This window comes from Schistocerca nitens, chromosome 7 (genome assembly GCF_023898315.1).
Source record: "Schistocerca nitens isolate TAMUIC-IGC-003100 chromosome 7, iqSchNite1.1, whole genome shotgun sequence".
Lineage (NCBI taxonomy): Eukaryota > Metazoa > Arthropoda > Insecta > Orthoptera > Acrididae > Schistocerca > Schistocerca nitens.
The window spans coordinates 515515021-515535694 of record NC_064620.1 but is presented as its reverse complement, the minus strand read 5'-3'; the positions used below and the strand labels follow the sequence as shown (position 1 = coordinate 515535694).

The 20674-nt window shown below is 42.3% G+C and overlaps 1 protein-coding gene across 1 annotated transcript in view; it reads right to left on the bottom strand.

Annotated features, from left to right (window-relative positions):
• Positions 1–387: 387 nt before the first annotated feature.
• The window catches only part of LOC126194968 (tubulin beta-1 chain), a 58675-nt gene continuing 38388 nt past the window's right edge, over positions 388–20674 (bottom strand). Inside the window, exons 2-5 of the mRNA XM_049933361.1 lie at positions 7239–7576; positions 6354–6680; positions 4359–4826; positions 388–909 (exon numbers count right to left, since the gene is read on the bottom strand). Coding sequence (XP_049789318.1) covers positions 756–909; positions 4359–4826; positions 6354–6680; positions 7239–7576 — 1287 coding nt within the window. The 3' untranslated portion in view covers positions 388–755. The remainder of the gene's footprint in view (positions 910–4358; positions 4827–6353; positions 6681–7238; positions 7577–20674) is intronic.

The window sequence follows — 20674 nt, the reverse complement described above, 5'->3', positions numbered from 1 at the left end:
CAGTGTGTGAAATGCATCAGTTCACTCATTTGGGTCATAAATAATGGAATTTTATCCCATGATCAGAAGTTCAGCTGGTTGGTTGCAATTTTTTCCACTTACTCCCTAAATTCCAGGGGGTAATTCTGCACAAAATATTTTATAATTGCAAATTAAGTTCTCAATGAGAATTATATTTGCTGGGTACCTTTTTTCAGTTTCTATTATTTTCAGCAGAATTTTTTTTAGCTTTTTGTGAGAGCACTGTCTCAAATTGATGTTGAGTACTACACAACTTCTACTCTTTACTCTATCTGCCGATATATTGTTAGAACAAAATAAAACAATTTTGGTACACACTTGATGCAAATTTATTTTTACAAGGTATTTAAATAACATGTCCACATGTGAATTGCTAAATACTGAGTTTAATTGAAAAAATAGAAAATAAAAAAAATCAGTGTTCAGATTTTGTAAACTTGAAACATGCCAGTTTCTACCATGTACTTATATATTACAAATAAATGTATAAACTATGATTTGAAAAGCTTCACAATTACTTCTTCTGGGAAGAATCCAGGAGAAATGCCAGTAAACGTTGTACGAAGTTTTTAAATAACCAGTATAGTGAAGTGGCAGTACTATCACGGCGGCACTGTTTTTGTAGGAGAGATGCAGTCTTTGCAGTAAAGCCGCCTGTGGCACAATTCGCCTTCCCCGGGAATGACTGTTCACTGCAATTTGCCTCCTTGTGTCTTGTGGGTTGAGGGTTGAGCTTAGTTTTCATCAACCTCTGCTTCTTGCTCCTCATCAAACTCAGCATCTTCATCAGCTGTGGCCTCTTGGTACTGCTGGTATTCACTGACCAGGTCATTCATGTTGGACTCTGCCTCAGTGAACTCCATTTCATCCATACCCTCTCCAGTGTACCTAAAATAAAGAAGTAGCAAATAAAGAAATAGTAGTACGTAGTAGTGCATCAACATTCTCTTATTTCTAAATAAGATATGAGGAAGTAGAATTTCTTCTGCATTAGGAACTTTTACGATCTGTACATGTCTGGGCACCTTGTGTTCGGATACTGTGTGGCAAATTCTTGAAAATTGAAGAGCATACAAGGGCTTTTCTTAAAGAAACTAGACTGGATGTTGTACGATTATGAACTATGATGATCATGGACACTAATATGTATGGACAACGTTATCCCTGAGAATAATACCATCGAAAAGTCGTCTATAACAGTGACATTCAAGGCATTTCATTGGAGTTCTTTTTAGTAATACAGAACTGCATGCAGTTTTCCTGTAAGATTTATGGCATGGTTTTAGTTAGTCCTTTCTGGGAATTTAACTGTTTTTGGAAGTCTTCCTCAACTGCACTTGTGTATGAAAGCTTTTGAGACTGGATAATGCTCAAATAAGAGATTCCATTCTGTCTGCTTTCATTCAGAATTATGGAGTGTATACTCCTTTGTTGCTATATAACTTCTTATATCTAAAAACAAAGATGATGTGACTTACCAAACAAAAGCACTGGCAGGTTGATAGATACACAAACATACACACAAAATTGTGTTTGTTTGTGTATCTATCAACCTGCCAGCGCTTTTGTTTGGTAAGTCTCATCATATATATATATATATATATACCTTCTTAGATTCATAAAAAAAATAAAAATTTCCAAAACACTAGTTTCTATTGTAGATTTCTCAGTAAACATGGTATTATTTCATACCTTGGGCAAATAAGCAAATTTAACCAAACTTTCCATGATTTATGGAACTGTGGAGCTGAGATGTGAAAAAATTATACATGTAAACTTATTTGTCATATAGTTATTTCTTTTTAGTAAATGGCTGCCTTCTCAGAAGATTCTGTCTAGGACTCAAATTTACATTAGCACTGTTTTAGATCTGAAGTAGGTATTTCTTATGCTTATGCTACAGTGCGTATCTGCTATTGTTTTGTGGCCCTGAGCTCTGCAGAAAACTTTTGTCATATTATTCTTCAACATAACCTAATTTTGATGTTAATGATGACAACCAGACTTATCAACAAAACATTTCCACAGCAGACAAACTAAAGTGCTGAACCAGATACTGTCTGTAATGCTTACAACAAACTGGAGAAACTAGTGAAAGTACACCTTTTCTGTTCAGTAGTAAGTTGACAGGCTACATTCTCCACAGAAAACAAGGGCAGAACAGCATTAGACATGCATTAACATTGTTGGTCACCGTTCATATGCATGTAAATGTTTTCCTCCAGTAAATTTCTTGGTGATATTACTTATGTGTCATATGAATCCACAGGAGGAGGCTGTGGACTTATTAGATGGACTGTTCACCTTACTCATACTTCTGCCTCTTTTCGATCTTGTTTGAACAGATGAGTTCCAGATGGTTAAGCACCAGAGCTTGTCATACACTGGCTAGCATTTTCATTTTGTTCGTGCTTTTTCAACTTCATTTTCAACAGCTCTTTGCTGTGCTGTAGGAGGACAAAACAGTGACTCCTAGCTGGAATGAAATTGATATAGAGAATTTTTTCAAGGAAGTCTGTCACTGTTAATATACTACACACAGTCACTTCATCAGCATCTTCCAGATGATTCCTATACTGTTCACTGGTGCTCTCATGCAAATAGGCTGTTTAGTTCTCCCATTTGATTTTCCAAATTGGCTCAATTTTTTAAGTCAGTAATTATCAGACTACAAATCTAAATGCCTGGGACTTCATCCTAAGATCTGAGATTTTATTTTGACACTTATTGTTTGTTTCACCTCTGGCAATTATTTGTTAATATGAAAAATGCTCAGCTGCACCATGGTTTGGAGTTAAACTGTAGTTACCCCAATTACTGGCTGAGTAAGTCAGTTCAACAGGACTATATGTTGGAAAGAATTATGGTGTTCACACCAGCCTTCTAGCTGAGGGCAGCTTCAGTTTGATTGTCCAAAGGTTCCACTGTAGATGTTCCATTGTTTTAGTGTTACGGTAGTAAAGTGGTCAGGTCTGACATCCACACAGCAATATCGAGACAAAGGCAGTATGGTATACTATCAGTTTTGCAGTTTTTAGTCTTGATTGAGGAATACCTACTGAAGGAGGTCTCCAAAGAATGATTGGACAGTGTAGATTCCTCCCCCTCCCCCCCCCCCCCCCCCCCCCATATCTGAGGCTGCTAACAATATCCTGTATTAAATTCCAAGCCTATACACAATGTCTCATGAAATGTGGGCATAAGACACTTCATGGCATGGTGATCCGTCTGACAGATGGATATATTAAGCTTTGTGACCTCTTTAGTGCTATTCAATAGGAGAAGACTATGAACTGGCACAAGTTTCCACACTTTTGTCATACAGCCTGTACTTTTGGATCAACTCTGACTTTACAAGCAAAGAGGTCATTGTACATGGTGGAAGATAACCCTTTTGTATCAAGTCGTTGAGCCCTCAGGTATGCCAATTCTCTTCACATAATTTTGATTGTAATACTTGTGAAAATTAACACTTAACAAATATGCACCTTTTTCCCATTCAAGATACGGATCACTGTCTGGGAGTGTGTTTGCTTAGGCAGGTTTTGATTTGACACTGGGACTAAATGGCTCATATGCTCTCTTGTCACTTCCAGGTGAGTGCAGTGTTTTAGCCAGTGGCTGAACAAGGGTAACTGGTGCCCAGGAAAAACTAACTTTGTGCCTCCCATCCCCTGCCAACCTGTTGCCATTTTTTGTTTAATACTCTATTCAACCAAATAAAGACACTCACATTTCAGTGATTAGTTTTTGTACAATACAATATGAAGCATGGAAAACCCTCAGTCCAAAGTAACAATGCTTGCAACAAAAAATAATTGCTTCTTCACTGTTACATTGCTGATGAATGAAATACAATAATAAACAAAACAACAAATGCAAAATATACACCTTACATATTTGTTAAACTGCGTAACAGCATAATGACTTAGCATAATGAAAGGGACTATCTGCTAGCCAACAACTAGACACGAGCATCTCTTTCCAAGGGAGAGGTAGGCTTTATGGAACTGTTGCTCAGCACAGGCCAGTCTGAATCTCATCACCATATATCTCTCCATCTTACCACCATTCATTACATCCCCTTCTCACCCCTCCTTCACTCTCCCTCTTCCTCTTTTCTTTTGCCCTTCCTCCTCATCTTACCCACCATGAAACTTTGCCTTCAATGGAGGAGCACCCATGGCATGGTCCCTAGCTGTGATATCCTAGTTACACCACTGGCTCCTGAATTACTTGTTAAATAATATTTAAGAATAAGAAAACTACACTAGAGAATGCATGATGATAGTTTCGTTCACATTATTCAGGGAACCACACAACTCTAAATTACGTACCAATGAAGGAAAGCCTTCCTGCGGAACATGGCGGTGAACTGCTCAGAGATTCGCTTGAACAGCTCCTGGATGGCGGTGGAGTTGCCGATGAAGGTGGCGGACATCTTGAGTCCACGGGGTGGGATGTCGCAGACAGCTGTCTTCACATTGTTGGGTATCCACTCAACAAAGTAGCTGCTGTTCTTGTTCTGAATGTTCAGCATCTGCTCGTCTACTTCCTTCATGGACATGCGGCCACGGAATACGGCAGCGACAGTGAGGTAGCGGCCATGCCTGGGATCACAGGCAGCCATCATGTTCTTAGCGTCAAACATCTGCTGTGTGAGCTCTGGCACGGTGAGCGCACGGTACTGCTGCGAGCCGCGTGACGTCAGTGGCGCGAAGCCTGGCATGAAGAAGTGCAGCCGTGGGAAAGGTACCATGTTCACTGCCAGTTTGCGCAAGTCGGCATTCAGCTGACCTGGGAACCTGCAAAACAGATCAACTGTCACTCTGCTCAAACTACAAGCAGTCAGCACATGCATCAAGTTCGCACATTATTCGTGATCTCAACAGTTGCTCAGGAATGGGGTAGTGAGATACTCTTTGCTAGAGTAGAAGAGCTCATGAGTGAGATGATAGTCACACCAGTGATAGACAGGTAATTGGCAGAGTGCGGTAAGGAATGCCTCAATGCCTCAGTGGAGACTGCATACATTGCAAGTGTCCGTTAATGAATACATAGTTTCATTCAAATATTTTGACACTTGCTCATTCTCTTGCACGCAAACATAGTGGAATCAGAAAATAGTCACTTTTCATTCTTTGAGCATGTCTCTAGAAGTAAAATTGTTGTCTTCTCTTTTTCCCCTAGAAATAAATTTTTTTCCTTCTCAAAGTTTGAGGTTATTTCATGATCAATATGTTTTTTAAGAGATGACATACAAGTAATGCCCCACATCCCTTTCTTTGGCACTGAACAAAACCCACATGTCTTGCCTACAAGTATGCCTCAGCCAATGTCAGAAATTAAAAATAATACTGTATTTATAAAAGTTTGTTCTGTTGATTACAGCTCTGTATATCATTCCTTAATCATTTCAAAATAATTAAGCAATTTTTTCAAAACTAAAGGCAGAGAAAAAGCAAAGATGAAAATAATATGCTGATTATTCTCACAATGGCCCCAGGCTGAAAGATGGTTGACAGTTTCTTTGGTGAATAACTTAAATCAACTCAACTGGCACTACTACAGATTATTCATATACTGTCCAGCCAAATATGAGTCCCATTTGTTAACTTATATACAGTATAGGCACATGAAGAACTTGCAGGCTCCTTGGGCCAGATGCCTATCACATTGTCAGTTCATGCACTGCTGCTTCTCATAACAGTGTGAGTTTAAGAACCAGTCTGAAACCTGAGATGTCCAGCTCTGGTTGTTACATACCATATGCATTACTGAGTGTCAAGTATTCCTCATGTCTGAACCATTTTGTTACTCAATTGCCTTCTTTTCCGTTCATCATTCCAACTCAGTAGTTGCCGCATTCCTCTAATTTCTTATTTTCGGGGGAGCAATTTATTAGTGACACACAGTACCAAATACATTACGTCAAAGATTCACCTTCCAGTTTACCTTCAGCAGGAATGGAAGGTGAATCTCTGGTAACGTCGACCATTCCTGCTGATGAGATGTAAAAAATCAAAAACTCACTAAATGGTCATCAGTCAAAGATCCCGAGAGGAATGTCACAGCCAGCATGTCAATATGTACTAACAATGATGGTGTCCGCTCCATTTATCTCATATCAATGTGATAGCTTATCCATTCTGACAAAAGTTATTTGAAGACAGTATGGCTATTCTGTATACAGAGTTTGTCTTATGTTTGCCAAGATGCCAAGCACATAAATGAACCAGTCAGAATCTCCTAGCTGTGATTTACACTCCTTTCATCCCTTTGCCGTGTTGCCAATGTCACTATGCGCGGCACAGAATCAGCAGCGTACGTACCTGAGGCATGTGGTGACTCCGGACATGGTGAGCGAGACGAGGTGGTTGAGATCACCGTATGTGGGTGTGGTCAACTTCAGTGTACGGAAGCAAATGTCATACAGGGCCTCATTATCGATGCAATAGGTCTCGTCGGTGTTCTCAACCAGTTGGTGCACGGAGAGTGTCGCGTTGTAGGGCTCGACCACTGTGTCAGATACTTTGGGCGAGGGCACCACCGAGTAGGTGTTCATGATGCGGTCTGGGTACTCTTCACGGATCTTTGAGATGAGCAGCGTTCCCATTCCGGAGCCGGTGCCACCACCCAGTGAGTGTGTCAGCTGGAACCTGCAAACAGGATGGACCATTACAGACCACTGTCATGACTGATGTAAAACTTGCATGACATCAATGTCAAGGCAAATAGTAACAACCAAACAGTAGCAAATGCTACTCATCCATCAACAGTAGGCAATGAGAGTTTTTTCCTATATACGTTAAATGTTAGGAAGCCTTTTCTGAACGAGATTGCCTGAAGAAGTAGAGCATTGTGCAGAAGAGAGACAGACAGTAAACATTTCAGGTTAGATGAGAATTTAAGCTTATGAAATGTGGTGCTACACGAGAATACAGAAGTTCAGATAGGTAAACTGAATAACTAGAAGAAGGCATCAGTTAATAGGGCACACCCAGAGGGATTAAGTAACAGTTGATTTGCTAACAGTGTGGTAAATATAGAAGTGGGAGACTAAGACAGTAAGCAGGTCCAAGATGAAGCAGGTTGCTCTAGTTCAATAACATCAACCCATGCAGACATGTACACATCTTGATTTGCCAAGGAAAGGACAAGGTTTTAAGTACATGGCCAAAAGTGATTCAGAAGAGGCAGCACCACAGATTACTCACCCCTGGAGACAGTCGCAGCTCTCGGCCTCCTTGCGCACAACGTCGAGCACTGAATCGACAAGTTCTGCACCCTCCGTGTAGTGGCCCTTGGCCCAGTTGTTGCCGGCGCCGCTCTGCCCGAACACGAAGTTGTCCGGCCTGAAGATTTGGCCAAAGGGTCCGGAGCGCACGGAGTCCATGGTGCCGGGCTCCAGGTCCACCAGGATGGCACGTGGCACGTACTTGCCGCCCGATGCCTCATTGTAGTACACATTGATGCGCTCAAGCTGCAGGTCTGAGTCGCCGTGGTAGGCACCTGTCGGGTCGATGCCGTGCTCGTCGGATATGATTTCCCAGAACTGCAACAATGAGACAAGTTGCCCTTTAAAACACCTGCGTCTGCAAAAGACAGCTGTATAGAACTATACTTACTGGGCTGATCCTTTTAAAACATTAGACTGCTAGAACTAGTCTTTTATTGCAGTGGTGTGTACACCGTTTTGAAACTTCCTGGAAGATTAAAACTCTAATCTAGAACATTGCCTTACCCACCGAGATATGCAGGTTTCACTGTCACCAGTGCTTCTCTTATACCTCGCAAATTTCGCACGTCTTGTTGCATACCAAGCATGACCATAATAAAATACCAGAAGGAAAGGCTTACATAGAGAAATGGTGTCAGAACAATGTGAAAAATCATTCTGGATACAATCCCCTAGTTTGTGGCTAAGCCATTTCTTTGCAATAGCCTTCTTTCCCACACAGCTTCTGTGTAAAGTTTGAAGACAGGCAAGAGCTACTGACAAAAGAGCTGAGGAGATTGTGAGTCATGTCTGAATAGCTCAGTCGGTAAGAGCAGTGCCAGAAATAGGCAAGGTTCCAGGTTCAAGTACCAGTTTGACACACAGTTTTAATCTGCCAGAAAGTTTCATTTAACCATGACTCCAACTGTATAGTGTGTCATTGCATGGTAACATTGTAGAGAATCAGTGCTGACAGCCACTCACAAGCAAGGCGGTTACTTGATCTACATTAGTATACCGAATAATAATATATACATCAATGCAACAGATTCTGTGAGAGTATTAGGATAATGAAGGATTAGGAATTTAAAAAGGAGCCAAAGAAAGATCAAGTATCATCAAAACTATTCTAAGAAAACCTAGAGGAAATTTTTGGATCCTGGAACTACAAAAACAAAGAGAGGGCAAATTAATGGAACATATGTGATTGCTCTGTTCAGTGTGCTTCTGATCTAAACATACCAAAAACGAAGACAAAGAACTGATTAACACAAAAATACATAAACAAAAGGGAAAAAATGGACAGATAACTTTAGATAAACTAAATAGTTTCACAATAATATGACATGTTTGAAATGGAAAGTTCTAATCTGGAAACTGTACAGACAATGTTTGCTCAGCATGTAATGGAGAGATGCATAATTGAAATTCTTAGTAGAAACACAATTATGAACTAATGAAAACATCGAAGTAGGATCAAATTGTAGGTGGCCCAAAGAAGTTCTTTGCTGTATTCCAAAAGCTATAGAAATATCAAGATGCCATAATGCGCACAAAAATCTAAGAGGAGGTCTATATGTAGCAGCAAATGTCACACAGATGATATCAGCAGATGCCTTTCTGTCAGCCGAATAATGGTCACATGTTCCCAGTATATTATGAACTTTTTAGAATTTGTAAGTTCACTAACTATAGAGCTCTGTCAAACATTGCTACCAGGATTCATGTTCGGCATTACATCATAATTAAACTCATTAGCAATTTGGCTACATCATGTTGGAATGATGACTGTCTTGTTTACTAAATTTTAGACTGGCGTGGCATGTGTCGCTGTCTCAACATCCTGACACTGGGTGAGTTAGTCAGGAACAAAATGGGGAAGAAATGCCATCTCACATTAAAATATGCGAGCTAACATGGTATCATGCTAAGTACCCTCTTTCCTGCACTTCACAATGGTTTGCAGATTATACAGCTGTATGTCAGATTATACAGCTGTATGGCATGACGATGACTCAGTTTTCTGGCGGTACTCCATCTCCACATGGGAAAGCATTATCTACATTCGCCAAGATTAACACCATGTGGACACAGGTAACGTATCTTCTGGGTGGGCACCATAGCCTTGATAAATTTGAGGAAAGGCCTCATTCCAACATGCTGTACTTCATAATCATACGTTATTCAGCACTACTAGTTTCGGATATCTGAAACAGATGTTGATATATCGTCCTCATTTCGTCATACAAAAATCGCACACCATGCATAATACCGGTCGAATGTTGTCTTTCCTCAATTGCACACGAGTCACGGATTATTAAACAAGATGAAATGTGATTTGGCATACTATCCAGATCTACATCCTCACTCTGCATTATGGTTACAAATTGGCACATGCTGAAGACAGTGGCAAGAGTGAAGCGATCTGTAGGATACAATTTAGATGGGTGCCTATATTTTCATAAAAGGAATATTCATATCGAAGCAAATGGGAAACTATCTGTTGCGAGGGAACGTGCACTTTACAGTTCCAGCGCCCCAATGCGGGAGCTGAACGTTCTACGAGGAAAGGCATGAATCAGAATCTATAGAATCACTAGGAAGTTAAATACACTACTGGCCATTAAAATTACTACACCTCGTAGATGACTTGCTACAGACGCGAAATTCAACCGACAGGAAGAAGATGCTGTGATATGCAAATGATTAGCTTTTCAGAGCATTCGCACAGGATTGGCGCCAGTGGCGACACCTACAACGTGCTGACATGAGGGAAGTTTCCAACCGATTTCTCATACACAAACAGCAGTTGACCGGCGTTGCCTGATGAAACGTCGTTGTGATGCCTCGTGTAAGGAGGAGAAATGCGTACCATCCCGTTTCCGACTTTGATAAAGGTCGGATTGTAGCCCACCGCGATTGCGGTTTATCGTATCGCGACATTGCTGCTCGTGTTGGTCGAGAACCAATGACTTAGCAGTATATGGCATCAGTGGGTTCAGGAGGGTAATACGGAACGCCGTGCCGTGCTGGATCCCTACGGCCTCATATCACTAGCAGTCGAGATGACAGGCATCTTATCCGCATGGCTGTAAAGGATCGTGCAGCCACGTCTCAATCGCCGAGTCAACAGATGGGGACGTTTGCAAGACAACAACCATCTGCACGAACAGTTCGACGACGTTTGCAGCAGCACGGACTATCAGCTCGGAGACCATGGCTGCGGTTACCCTTGACGCTGCAGCACAGACAGGAGCCTGCGATGATGTACTCAACGACGAACCTGGGTACACGAATGGCAAAAAGTCATTTTCTCGGATGAATCCAGGTTCTGTTTACAGCATCATGGTCGCATCCGTGTTTGGCGACATCGCGATGAACGCACATTGGAAGCGTGCATACGTTATCGCCATACTGGCGTATGATATGGAGTGCCATTGGTTACACGTCTCTTCACCTCTTATTCGCATTGACGGCACTGAACAGTGGATGTTACATTTCAGATTTGTTACGACCCGTGGCTCTACCCTTCATTTGATCCCTACGAAACCCTACATTTGAGCAGGATAATGCACGAAAGCATGTTACAGGTCCTGTACGGGCCTTTCTGGATACAGCAAATATTCGGCTACTGCCCTTGCCAGCACATTCTCGAGATCTCTCACCAATTGGAAACGTCTGGTCAATGGTGGCCGAGCTACTGGCTCGTCACAATACGCCAGTCACTACTCTCGATGAACTGTGGTATCGTGTTGAAGCTGCATGGGCAGCTGTACCTGTACACGCCATCCAAGCTCTGTTTGACTCAATGCCCAGGCGTATCAAGGCCGTTATTACGGCCACATGTGGTTGTTCTGGGTACTTATTTCTCAGGATCTATGCACCCAATTGCGTGAAAATGTAATCACATGTCAGTTCTAGTATAATATATTTATCCAATGAATAGCCGTTTATTATCTGCATTCCATCTTGGTGTAGCAATTATAATGGCCAGTAGTGTATATCACGTTCTAAAACTAACCACTGTTTCGAATTCTATAACATACCACGACGCAAGCTATTTCCAACCGTATTTTTTTTTATTATTTGAGAACATGGAGCGGCCAATAAACGTGAAAAATTTGTTTGAAATAAAGTCGGATGACCATTCAACGGAAATTAATGCAATCAAACATTCTGACTGGTTATAGGCCTGTCCTAGGCTAGTGGCCGCGCGGTAAAATTGCCATCGTCCTCATAATAAACACCATTAGATGGTTCAAATGGCTCTGAGCACTATGGGACTCAACTGCTGAGGTCATAAGTCCCCTAGAACTTAGAACTACTTTAACCTAACTAACCTAAGGACAACACACACATCCATGCCCGAGGCAGGATTCGAACCTGCGACCGTAGCCGTCGCGCGGTTCCAGACTGTAGCGCCAGAACCGCTCGGCCACCAGCGGCCGGCAAACACCATTAGACTTTAACACCATGTTTTAAGTACGCTTCGATTATATATCACAATTATGTGACTACAGACGGTTTAATTCTCAACGTTATTACGCATTTTGCTTGAACAGTGTGTCGCATTATGCATGTAGGTTAGAAAAACACATGTTCGCTTTTCTTTCTGGAGGTATCACACCTACCACAGTCGTTGGCGCATGTTAAGCAGGAAGAGGAACTGCATAGCGAGACACCTGGGTGCCCACAGGAATGCTTCTTGGAAATCGGCCCATCTTCAGCAGCTGCCAGTACTGTTCGTTTCATCTCTAATTATAAACGACAGCAGCATAGAACTTTCCGGACGTCCGTGATTCAGACGAATCATAGATGATGCTGTTTCTCCGTAATTTCAATCGTTGATGTGCCCGCTGAAAATAGGCATGTTATGAAGACTCATAGTATCATGGAAATAGTACTCGCAGAAAGATATGCGGCTGGCCTATTTCGTTTAAACAGCAAACAACAATCCGATGAGAAAAGAAAATACCTTCATCCCATAAGTTTTTTTTTTTTTCTTCAGTTCACAGGTTCAGGTGTGTGTAATACATTTGTTATGTAAGGGGTTTTCTAATTTACTGTAACTCAAGAGATATTGTTTATGCGGCTCATAGCTCCGACATCTGCAGCAGCAAGCCAACGATATAGACGGGTAGCATTCATTTCACACTAGGTGAGGAGAGCCCTACGTCAACGTGACGTAGGCACGGGTCATCATGAGTTTCACGAGGTGTCCTATCGACTGTTGTGTACGTCTGTATACATCAACTGTTGTGTGCGTCTTGAATCTGCACTGTTCATTGTTCTTAGTTGATTTACAACATGAAGGCAAAATTAAATGGAACTAGATGGTTTAATATTTCCAGCAATATTCGGAATTACCTCTAACTTCAGTTTCTCAGTTTAACGTTTCTGCCCACATGAATTATGTACAGTTCATTGGCTTTTATAAAAATACGAAACACTAATTTCTCCCTATTTAAAGTTTTCATCCACTTGATTTAAGCACGATTAATCTGACTAAAAAATGCCTAGACACTTTCGTTATGGTTATGATTCCTTCATTCAGATATTCGTTATGTACATGAAACACACAATAATATCCCACGTTCTTTGGATTGCAGCTTAATTATTTCACGTTTCTATCCACACGATTTATGCACGATTCATCGGATTTTTTAAAAAAATTGACTAAAAGCTTTTTTTTACTTTCGTTATGGTTCCTTCGTTCAGACATTCATTATGTTCCTGAAACACATAATACCATCCCAAATTGTTGGAATTACAGCTTCATAATTAATTCAACTGGGATGAGCGTAACGTAACTCCTGTCACTTCGTTTGTACACATGTATTTACATTTAGCTTTGACGTTATCGGTGCAACCGCAAAGATCGATATACGCACTCATGTAGTCGATTTAGGTTATTTACGTCACGATGACTTAGTGTTACATCACTGTGACGTAGGGTTCTCACCTAGCGCGAGCTGAATGCTACCCACGATAGACTCATGCCAAAGATTTTCCAGTGGGTGCTTATCTGGGCAGCCAGTCCATTTCAGGGACGTTATTGTCCACTAACCATCGCCTTACGGAGATGCTCTTTTCTAAGACGAGGCATTGTCCTGCTGATGCATTCAATCACCGTCTCCTAACTGTTCCTCTACTGCAGATCTTCCCAACCTTTTCAACTGGCGGACCCCTTCTTCAGTCGAAAATACATGGCGGACCCCTAGTCAGTCAAGAGCACAGTAACTAAATTTCAGAGCGAAAGCCATGGGAACTGAAAGCTTCTTAATGCAAGTGCCAGGTTGACATGTACTCATGGAGTTTTTACTCATGTGGCGTGACTATTCCACGTTCGAAGTCACAGAGCTCTCGTGACCGACCCACGCTGCCGTTACTACTTTGCTACTGTCAGCACAGTACAGGGTGTAACCGATTTGGCACGTCTGTTTCTGAAAACATATACAACGAATTTTGTTTTCTTCATGAACTGTATTCAGACAGTTCCCAGACTGCAGCGAGCATGTCTTGAGTTACAGCTTCAACAGCTGCTGTTATGCGATTTCTCAGTTCATTCATTGTTGTTGGTAACGGAGGCACATAAACAGTCTTTTATAAACCCCTACAAGAAATAATCCCATACAGTCAGGTCTGGTGACCTTCGTGGCCAGTAATGTAAGGCTGAATGATTTGGTCCAGTGCGACCCGCACTTCCAGATGCCAGTGTTGCGGTGCCCCATACTGTTGGTAAATTGAAGTCGTTCGAATCAGTCTACAACAGTGGAAAAAGAAAGTTCCCAAGCATATCGAGATATGTACTTCCTGTAAGAGTTCTCGGTAAAGAAAAATGGACCATACACCTTTTCCAGTACAACTGCACAAAACACATTAAATTTTGGAGAGTCCCTCTCATGTGGTACGACTTGATGTGTTTGTTCCGTACCACATATTCTCACATTATGACGGTTCACCTTTCCATTTAAATGGGACGCTGCTTCGTCACCAAACGCTAAGCGTGGAAGAAAACTGTCATCCTCCATTTTGCCAAGAAAGAAATTACAGAACTCCACACGTTGTCTGTCACCTTCACGAAGAGCTTACAGTAGCTGAATTCTGTATGGTTTCATGTGTAAACGTCGACGCAACACACGCCAGACGGACATCGGGGGCATGTTGGGCTGTCGAGCTGCACGGCGAACGGATTTCTGCGAACTCCTCGTGAAACTAAGGCGGATGCGTTCGACGTCTGTGTCAGACACTCGCAGCCGGCCGGCAATTTGTCTTTACACAAAAAGCCTGTTTCTCGGAATTGTTCATGCCCTCGTCTAATGCTATGTGCTATAGGAGGACCCACGTCAGAGCTAGTACGAAAGTCACGCTGAACAGTTATTACCTACCAGCACTGTGCAAAGCGTAGAACACAAAACGCTTTCTGTTGTCCCGACACCATTTTTACTAGGGTGAGCCCCACACTGCTGCTACCTAGCGGGAACCACGTAAAACTCTAGAGTTTGCTCCTTCCAACAGTACGTTATTCACGCACATTTATACTGGCGGGTGCGCCTTTCGTGACATCTAGTGGGCAGTTCGATGCCATAGCGGTGTCCGAATACCTTTGCTCGGATAGTGTACCTCAGGCGAGTCCCGTACATTATCGATTACCTTATGTAGTTTCTGCTCACTCCACAATCTAACATTACGCCGATTTACTTTATCGCAGGTACGTAAGGCAGCTTCGACACTGCAAACCAATTTTATTAAGATAGTCATCTTTTGTCTGCATTTTGTTAAACATCGCTGCACAGAATTCAGCTAGTTTTCCTTTGTAACTCGCAATACCTTCCACACAGTAATATCAGGCATATTCAGTTCTAAGCTGGAATGTCTCGATTTAGCCGGATTACGATTGTAGTAAGACTGCCGAACATGTTCAATTGCTGCCTCAGAGACTGCTGGCTACCCGAGTCGGCGTCCTATGTGATACACAGACAGTTTCGAAGAAACTATTGTACCAATTAAAAACGGTCTTAGAGGTGGTAGCTGGCGGTATTTAGTTTTGGAGTAGTTTAATTGCCAAAACGAAAGCCGGAGTATTAAATTTCACGTTCAATAAATCGTTCAAACATACCTTCGTTTGACCGTTGAACAGACTCCCATATGGACGATATAGTAATAAGCATCCCAGGCGCAGTGAAACAACTGAAGGAGTTGAAATCAAATAAATCACGAGGTCCGGATAGAATCCCAATTAGCTTTTTGAAAGACTACGCTACCGCATTGGCCCCTTACTTAGCTTGCATTTATCGCGAATCTCTCGCCCAGTGCAAAGTCCCAAGTGACTGGAAAAGAAGCGCACGTGACTCTTGTGTATAACAAGGACAAATGAACGGACCCGCTAAATTACAAACCAACATCCCTCACATTGGTTTGCTGCAGAATCTTTGAACGTATCCTCAGTTCGAATACAATAAATTTTCTTGAGACAGAGAAGCTTATGCCCATGAATCAGGGTATCGTCAGAAGGGCCCCAGGGAAGTGTGATAGGAGCGCTATTATTTTCTATAAACATTACGATATGGCGAACAGGGTGGGCAGCAATCTGCGGTTGTTTGTTGATGATGCTGTGGTGTATGGTAATGCTTCAAAGTTGAGTGACTGTAGGAGGATACAAGATGACTTAAACAAAATTTCTAGTTGGTACGATGAATGGTAGCTAGCTCTAATGTAGAACAATTTAAGTAATGTGGACAAGTAGGAAAACAAATCTGTAATGTTTGGATACAGCATTAGTAGTGTCCTGCTTGATACAGTCACGTCGTTTAAATATCAGGGCGTAACGTTGCAAAGTTATATGAAATGGAACAAGCGCGTGAGGATTGTGGTAAGAAAGGCGGTTTGGAGACCGTATATAGGACGCTTGTGCGACCCATTCTTGAGTACTGCTCGTGCGTTTGAGATTCGTACCAGGTCGGCTTCAAAATGGTTCAAATGGCTCTGAGCAATATGGGACTGAACTTCTGAGGTCATAAGTCCCCTAGAACTTCTTAAACCTAACTAACCTAAGAACATCACACACGTCCTTGCCCGAGGCAGGATTCGACCCTGCGACCGTAGCGGTCTCGCGGTTCCAGAATGTAGCGCCTAGAACCGCTCGGCCACCCGGTCGGCAGTACCAGGTCGGATTAAAGGAATACATCGAAGGAATTCAGAGACTGGCAGCTAGATTTGTTTCTGGTTAAGTTCGAATAACAATGGGATGCTTCGGGAACTGATGGCGACATTCTTTTCGAGAAACGCATTTGGGCATTTGAAGCTGACTGCAGAACGATTGTTACCTCCACCATTTATTGCACATAAGGACCACGAAAATAAGATACGAGAAATTAGGCTTGATACAGAGGCACACAGTCGTTTTCTCTCGTTCTATTTGCGAGTGGAATAGGAATTGAAATGGCTGGTAGTTGTACTGGGTTCCCTAAGCAACGCGCCGTAAGGTGGAGTGCGTAGTGTCTATGTAGATGTAGAATTGTCTCTGAAGTGCAGTAGCGGATTTGGGTTAGGAAACCATAAACAACAGTGCGCACACTGCCGCGTTACACAACTCCATGACTGTTAGAACAACTCCATCACGCATGCCACCTAGCGGGAACGTTGGGAACTAACAGTGTTAGGTAGGAATAAAACTTCGAAGATATACTGCAGCACTCATTCGCGCATGCCACCTAGCGGGAATGTCGGGAACTAACAGTGTTAGGAAGACATACTGCATTCAGTGCTTATCAAACATTACTGTTAATTATTTACCATTTTCACAACTGAAGTTTACTTGTGTATAACTGATTTATAAACACCCTGTATTATTGTGGCATTGCGGCTTCCTCAGATGCGAAATAATAAAAAAGTATTCTTTTCTTTTATGAAGCAGTTTCAGTCCGCTGCTGTGTGCGTATGTAATTACAACCGCGGTATCATCAGGGGGAGAAGAGACGGCTGAATATGGGCGTGAGCACCTGCTGACGTGTGTTTCGTCGCTGTAATCGGTAGCTACAGCGTGAATGTAACGAGGGGCGTGTCTGCAAGGTCCCACTTGGAGCTGCGTCAGGAGATGCGTGTACTGCGGGAGCGTGCAAAAGGGCGTAATGAGCGTCTGCGCTGGGCTCGGCCTTAATTGCGAGAGCGCACCCGTAATTGAAAGCCCACAGAGGCTGACGGACAGAATGGGGCTCCGCGAGGGGCGCAGGGCTCTTCACTAGCGAGGCCGACGCGTTTCCTCAAGCGTGTGGTTAGCGGGCGGGTGTGAAAGGTGTGTGTGTGTGTGTGTGTGTGTGTGTGTGTGTGTGTGTGTGTAGCGAGAGCACCGAAACCAACTCAGTGCTCTCGCTGCACTGCGCAAATCCTTCAGAGGAAGGGCGTCTGCAAACGAGGGGGCCTCTGTGGATAGACTGGTATACTGATACCCAAACCTCCAGATGTCAGACACCCAGATCGGTACTAAACGTTGTATGTCGTTAGAGAATCAACCAAAACACCGATTTAGTTCGTGCTATGTGCTGGCGTCCAGTAGAACATGCGTAAACTGTAATTAAAAGTAACACCAGAACGACGGAGGACTGGAAAAGCGTATCTGAATAATTGCTTTGTAGAGTTCGCAGAGGGTGAGGTCCTGCGTTCGGAACCCACTGATAATTTTTTTTGAACTATTTACGCGTGAAACTGTTTTATGGGCAGTGTGGTGTTCTGTCGACATGTGCGACAGCACAGACAACTCTTAATGAAGCAGTTAGTACATTTGTAATTTCACGGAATGAACACGAACAATAAGAACAGTAGAATAAAGAAATAATTGCATCACATGTGCGAAAGTATTATTAGTCGCGTATAACACTCATGTATAAACAGTTAAAAAAAGGCGGGGGTTAGAATCCAGAACCCTTGGTACGACGATAAAACACTACCAACTTCCCCACGGAGGCTATACGTATTACTTTTATGCTTTTGATCTGATACGTATTTCTGGTGTTACTTTTTTAAAGTTCACGCCCGTTCTCCTGGACGGCAGCACATAGTACGAACAAAATCTGAGTTTTGGTTGATACTCTTTCGACATTCAACGTTTGGTGCCGGTCTGAGTGTCTGAAACCTGGAGGTTTGGGTGTGAGTAGGGACAGCGGTTATCCCTGGCTCAAAATAAATGGTTTCTGAAATAACCGATTTTTCGGTATTTTATTCGTGTTATTTGCTGCAATAAATGTAGTAATCCAACAAAGATTGAACAATTTTTGACTCAGTCTCAAGATACACATAATCAAAATGTTAAATTAAATAGGTAAATAAAAGAAAACAGTTCGTCCACCGTTCGCTGCTTTTCCCGAAAAGTGATAAGTGTTTGAACACTAGACAAAATAGCCAGCATTTTTTGGAACTCTGCTCAAAAACCATGCTGTAATCGGGGATCATACGACTATCCGGGCATTACAAAGAGTCATTGCTAAAGGGTGAAAACCGAAGCTGAAGAATTATTTTTCGTGTTAAATTTGCCCGTTATCAAGGGCTACAAGCAAATGAAGGCATATTACGTAGACACAGGCAGCAGATCAGTTACGGTACTGTCTACTTCATTGTATACTATGAATGAAATGCTGTTAAGCTTAATTTATCACTGTTATAATTTTCTTCCTCATTATTTCATAGAAGTGGCAGACAAATCTTTTCTTTTAAAGCAAATGAGACATACTTCATTACTACGTCACTTTAGAAAATATTTCCAAACTAGGGTTGATGCCATTCTGCAATACAGGCGACGACAGAAAGAAATTACCCATGTCCCATGTGCGGGTGATTGTAACACTGAATGTACAGGCGTACCTTCAGCTACGACACACGATAACTGGCAGTTATTGTCTCAGCAATTCTGTATCAATTCTTATGCCATGTGTTTGTTGCTAGTTTCCGTCGGCATTGTTAACATAGCTCTGATCGCTTTTCCTATTTTTTATAATAACGCAATGCTTCAAACCAAAGCAAATTTTAAAAATGAAAATTACTTTTTTTAAAAAAAAGGTTTATTTAAAAATGAAAAATTTTAGCATTATTGCTATGGCTAATTAATAAATCGTTTTTAATGGGTTATTACTAAAAAATAACAAGCAGCTGTCATCAACGTAACCAAAGAAATAATGAAAAATACCGGATATTCAGAGCAAAAATACCGGTATGGGTTTTAACTGGTCGGTTTTTCGCATCCCTAATACTGAGCTATTCGGAACGGTTCGCAGTTTGAAGCTAAAGGACTACGAACAAAAGAAAAAATGTGTGGTGTTCTGGCATTTGTGCCACATCGCAACACATTTTATGAGAGTTCATCAACAGATCCCCGTAAACTGACAATTTGTCACACTATACGAGCCGGCCGAAGTGGCCAAGCGGTTCTAGGCGCTACAGTCTGGAACCGCGCGACAGCTATACGGTAGCAGGTTCGAATCCTGCTTCGGGCATGGATGTGTGTGATGTCCTTAGGTTAGTTAAGTTTAAGCAGTTCTAAGTTCTAGGGTACTTATGACCTCAGCAGTAGAGTCCCATAGTGCTCAGAGCCATCACACTTTACGATGTTCGCTAAAAATTTGAACGTTTTCGGTGCTGTTCAAAGTAGTTGTCAAACACAGAGCCCGTTTGAGGGAAACTTTAACTGACAGAAAATTTGACAATATGACGGACGTTGTTTGTATTGATGTTTTGCCGCGTACATTTAGTGAAAAAGTTTTATAACAGTTTATCTCACTGTATCGTGGTTTCCACAACTATGGAAACTACGATCAAGGATAAAAACCACATAGCGTCGGTAATCACCTAACACAAAGGTAAAAGGTTAGAGGGTCGCATCTTTCCCAGCCATATACAGGATTATGCACGAAGAGGTTCAGAAGCAACTCTATATTCTGGGAACATGCGAGTGGGCGTTCAACAAAATAAAAAGAAATTAAATCTTCTCGGTCTTCCACGGACGATGTTTAAGATATCCGCAAGACATCTGTGTGCTTATTTTCCAGCAGGCTGTCTGAACCTCCAACAGGCTGGGATCCAATAGTCACGCTTAGTGTCCTCCCAACTTTTGATCTCAACAGACCCAGAAACACAAGATAAGAATGCCGAAATTAAGGCAGCAAAAGTTAGGATTCTTTACCGGTTTCTGACTTTAGAGAGGCGCCGGAAGCGTGAGAAAGCTCTCAGCGATAAGCTACGAGTCTCGCTTTTGGAGGTCCTCAAGCAGACCGTAGAGAGGTGGCGATAAGAGGCGAGAGGCTGCCACGGGGAAGTCGCCTCGGTGGCCACCGTGCTGTGTGCGGTGCGTGTGTGACCTGTGTACAAGAATAGCACGCACTGCGGGGACTGGCTTGGCGCCACGTACCCGTCTCTCTGCCAGCGTTCGCCACACCCTACGACGTC